General features: G+C 47.7%; 1 protein-coding gene across 1 annotated transcript; it reads left to right on the top strand.

Annotated features, from left to right (window-relative positions):
• Positions 1-1,021: 1,021 nt before the first annotated feature.
• RPL39 (ribosomal protein L39) lies at positions 1,022-4,329 on the top strand. The gene is made up of 3 exons (XM_084258117.1): positions 1,022-1,049; positions 2,245-2,348; positions 4,196-4,329. Exons 1-3 carry the CDS (start codon positions 1,047-1,049, stop codon positions 4,242-4,244), a joined length of 156 nt encoding a protein of 51 aa, XP_084114243.1. The 5' UTR covers positions 1,022-1,046; the 3' UTR covers positions 4,245-4,329.
• Positions 4,330-4,879: the final 550 nt, after the last annotated feature.

Raw genomic sequence — 4,879 nt, 5'->3', positions numbered from 1 at the left:
AGAACAGGCAGATTGACCGAAGTACACTGCTGAGGGGAGCAGCAGGCGAGTCAGGAGAGGTCTGCTGTGCCATGTGAGTAGCTGCTGTGCCTTGTGAGTAGCTCCCTAGCGGGCGGGGGACCGAACTCCTGCTGCAGAGGCTGCTGATTGCTTCATAGTGCGGTGCTTAACCCCTTGGGCCACCAGGGAGGCCCAAAACCCCTTAGCTTAATCTACTGGTGCAAAAATGCTTGAGGTGACTGCAAAGTAAGGCTTTGTTTTTAAATGCAGAGAAGAAAATGATGAAAAGGAGAATATTAACATCCCAAACTGTGCCTTTAATTTCTTTACACTTTGCAAAAGGTGGACTACGAAGTCAGTCTGGGCCACCTAGAAGTCAAGGAAAGGGTTCTGTCCAGTACTGTCGCATCTGAAAACTTTGATGGGCAATCTCTGGCCCAGTCCAAAATCCCACGGTGTCCCGAGTTTCCAGGGCCCATCAAGGCCAGCCCCGCCGAGCTCTCCTGCCGGCTCCCACACAACGATCCCCTCCCGTCCCTCGCCACCTGCCAGGTGCAAACCAGTCCCGGCTGTTGAGAAAAGGGCGGCCTCCACCCCGCCAGCGAACCTGGGCAGGCGACGCCTCCTCAAGTCCAAGACCGAAATCCCTTGCGCTCGGAGGTGACGTCGCCCCCGCCCTCGGAGCCAGTCCCTAAGCCCCACCCACTCTGCCCCCTCTGCCGTCCGGAAGGGCTTTTCTTTAGGCATTTTTCACGGGCTGGCTTCCTCGCCCACGAAGCATGCCCCTCTGGCTCGCTGACGAGCTCCTAAGGAGCCCGCTAGCGGGAGTGACGCAAAGTGAATTGTGTTTTGTACAAACGAGCGCGGTTTCTCACGGCCCACAGGCGCGCGCGGCCCGGGCTCCCAGGCCGGAGGCGGTGTTCTGCGCATGCGCCGCTTCCCAAGCCCGCCCCCAGCAAGGCCTTCTAAACGCGCCCTTCCGCCGCCCTCCCCCTCTCGCTCCTTCCCGCCGCCATCGCGCTGTGTGCGCTTACCTCTTCCTCGCCATGGTAAGTGTATCCGTTGTCATCGGCGCCGCGGTGAGTTCCCGAGGCCTGATGTCTCCGCGAGTTCGCTGGGGCTGCCAGCTACGTGGAGAGGCGGGAGCCTTTCTGGGCTTTTTTAGAAGCAGGTCGGGTTTAGTCACTGTTAAGGCCATCAGCCTGGTGGCAGTCTAGCACCCGGGGGAGGGCAGGATGTGCCGCGCTGGAGTTTCGGGGCTGCGCGCTCTGATCCAGGCTGGGCAGGGATTCTTGCCATTTTTTTGGTCTATGCCCGGAATGAACTGTGATTCTGGGGCAAAGAGAGGAGTCGGACTACCCCACCCCCACCCCCACCCCCATCGTGGCCAGACGCGCCGCACATGGAGAAGGAAATATAGGCAGCGGGTTTTCGGTAGGTTTTTTAACTTGGCGGCCAGGAGTATGTGGATATTGTGAGCTTACAGGACATTTTAGCCTTTCAGGGACTGGAGCGTCACCACGTGGAAGCCCCTGGAATAAGGGGTGTGGTGTGAGCCTCTGCTGTTGGCGCGTTCTTCCGTAGAGTGCCCGCTTCGTACAGCTGCTTCTGTGAGCCTGGAGAGAGGGGTGTAGGCTCTGCCTTATTTCTGTTATGCAAGGGTGTGTTGGGTTGACCAAAGGTTACAAAGCCAAAAAGATGCAACGGGAAATTGGGGGAAGTCCTTGAAGTGACACTTCTGTTTAATAGAATTTATGCCCAAATGGTCAGTGCAATAGAGTAGATTTACTGAATGTCAGGTCCTGAGCAAATTTTAATTACTCTGGTATAGACCCTTGGAAGTAGGTGGCCCTGTTAAACTAAAGCAAGAAGGAAACTCACTGACTTTAAAAGGATAGGTGGTTCTGGTAAATTGAAAGCTGCTTTCTGTCCTAAAAACTAAGCTCTCCAACGATCCCCAATGTGGTCCTCTATTAGTGATGTCAGCAGGAAGGACTGGAAGGAAGGTGCCCCCAGCCCTGGAGAGAGAGAACTTGGGTTTGAATCCCAACTCTGCACTTAATACTCTATACTTGTATTTGTACAGAGTTGTGAGGAACAAAGCAAAAGGCATGATGTGTTTAGGATTGAGCAGGGTGGCTTTTGGTGTGTACATTAAGTATTCAAATGTTGTTGAAGTTCCTGACTGGGAATCAAGTGAGCCAAGTGGTGCTATTGTCTCAACTGCCTGCATTTCCTTCCCAGTCTTCTCACAAGACTTTCAGGATCAAGCGATTCCTAGCCAAGAAACAAAAACAGAACCGTCCCATTCCCCAGTGGATTCGGATGAAAACTGGTAATAAAATCAGGTAAAGACACACAGCTCTGGCTTGTTTTTGGTTGAATTTAGGTTTAACTTTTTTTTCCCCATAATAATTACGCAATTGCGAAGGTTCTCGGCAATCCAGTTCATCCTGAACCAGTATTCTGAACTAATGGGTTTCTAGAGCGCCTCCAGCTGGGTTTAGGGGCAAGGCACTCCTCCAATGTTTATAAGATTCCTGCATGTCTTGCGTTTGAGCCAAGCATAAGGTGAAAGGTTGTCTCATTACATCCAGTGAGAAAGACTATGTTGCTTGCCCCACACAATCCATTTTTGAAGTGATAAAATTTTTCTAACAAAAGTTTTCCCTCTACTGCAGAAGTGGGTGAACTGGTGGTTTTGGAAGAAAGACTACTAGAATTCCTACAAGGATCTCCAGAGTCATCTGGGCCAACTCTAGGCTTCTGCGTGCCTCTTCCCCCTTGGGATAGGTCTTGAAGGGACCAAAAGTGAGCATCAAAAGTCAGTGAGATTTGCCCCGGGGCTCACAGCGGCAGCCCTGTGTGTTTAGAACATTCAGAACTTTCAAAAGTATTTTATTGTCTGGCTAGAAGTAATTAAACCCAGGAGACAACAAAGGGGGGAAGGAGCAAACAGTTATTTCCAAAATTCTTATTTACAAAGCACTTTTAAGGCTGATTTGATTGTATGGTAAATCTAAGTGGAATTCTGTTGCTGATAGGAAGGCTAGGATGTGCATGACCAGAGCTAAAATCACGGGCCTGTTGCTTAAGCATATTGCTATGCGTACGGCATGTCTTGCTGTTCTTACAGGTGCAGCTCAGGTTTAAAACCCATGGTACTGCATCACGCCGTATTAAGAAAGGAGCACTGAGTCACTTGGCTAAGTGGTTTGTTCAGCAGCTCAACCCTTCTACAAGTTTGGTGGACTTCTTTTGAGGGTATTGGACATCCACAGTGAAGCTCTCGTTTGAATGTAGAACATGAGCATCAGTTACTGTCTTATCCCCATCCATGATGGTGGGGCCTGCTTTTATAGATTGTTGGTGAAATTGTGTATATAAAGCCCAGAGAAAAGTCAGTGAAGGGTATTTGCAACTGTCAGTTATCAATATTAGTCTCTTGCTCTTAGTCTGCTAGAACTGGGAGGTCTTTTGTGTTTGGTTCTCTTGGCCCAGAGAATTGGCACATGCGGGTAATTTTCCTATTGCCTGACTTGTCCTCCAACTTAAAAGATGTGTTGAAAGCAGGTTGCAATTACAGTGCTTCATTTTGTGGAAGTACTGACATTACCCTGCTGAAAGAAAATCTGTGTTGGTCTTTTTTGATTTTGCCTTTATGAGGGTAAAATCGTGAGGTAGACATGGACAACCCTGAATTGGCATTAACTCTGCAAATCACTTGTTTTGGTATTGAAATCATTGAGATGGTTAATCTTATTTTAAAAAGTATGGAGGAGCTTTTTTTTTTTTTTTTAATGTGTGTGTGTGCTAATAACTCTACTGTAGATGACTTGTTGATATAGTGTGGGAAGGAAGAGGGGCTTATGTCTCTGCCTGTCTCTACCCCAGTCTATTAATCAAGTGCGTACACTTGGAAGAGGGAGCACTTCCCTACTACTACTGCCTCAATTAAGAACCCTCCAGGGTGTTTTCCTAGCCTGGGATCATTTTGAGAGGTAAAAATTTGATTTGACTAGTTTTTAAATACAACTAGCAAATCATTTTTACTTTCCAAAAAGAGTTCCACACTTGAAGGAAAAACAACCCTTTGCCTTTCAAGGATTTTATGGTATATAAAAGGAAAGTTTGAATGCATGTGCAGCTGCATTGTCTTGACAGCCTTTGTAACTTGCATTTTCCTCCTATGTAGGTACAATTCCAAGAGGAGACACTGGAGAAGAACCAAGCTGGGTCTGTAAGGAATCACACGGAGATGGCGCGCATATTTATGCTGTATTGAGATCAGTAGCATCTACCATGTCACTAAAAACATCACTGCTTTGTGGACTTGTGTTCTCTTGGTACACCTCTGTACCTGGCTCTGTAATAAATATGTGAGCTGTTTGAATGGCTGTTGTAGTCTGCTTTCTGAAATACTGAACTTCCCCCTCCTGTCAGGTCTCAGCACTGTCTGCTAAAACTGCAGTAATGGAAATACTCTTCTGGAGACCAGGTGCTTTTAAAGAATGGCTAGGGTGAGAAAGTGGTTTAATTTAAAATTTTTAATTCTGATTAGATAGCTCCATGTGGCTAGTGACTCTTACCCCTTCTGTCATGGGATGTGTGTGGGCGGCACACTCGGGGTGCCAGTCCTCAGCAGGAGTCCTTGAACCAGGGGTTGGTAAATGGTTCTGCTGCCTGTGGACTAAATGTCTACATTTTTTAAATTCAGGAAGGAATCTGCATTTTTCCTTTGAAAAGAAATCAAGATTTTTTGCTATGGGCATTTATCTTTTATCCAGGTAATGGTTTATAGCACTAGGTTTCGGGGTACAGGTTCACACTTCAAAAATATGTTAGCACACAATGCCCACCATCAAAGTACCCATAACCT

The sequence above is a fragment of the Talpa europaea genome (genome assembly GCF_964194135.1).
Source record: "Talpa europaea genome assembly, chromosome: X".
NCBI classification, from domain to species: Eukaryota; Metazoa; Chordata; class Mammalia; order Eulipotyphla; family Talpidae; genus Talpa; species Talpa europaea.
This window is presented reverse-complemented; position numbering and strand designations above follow the sequence as displayed.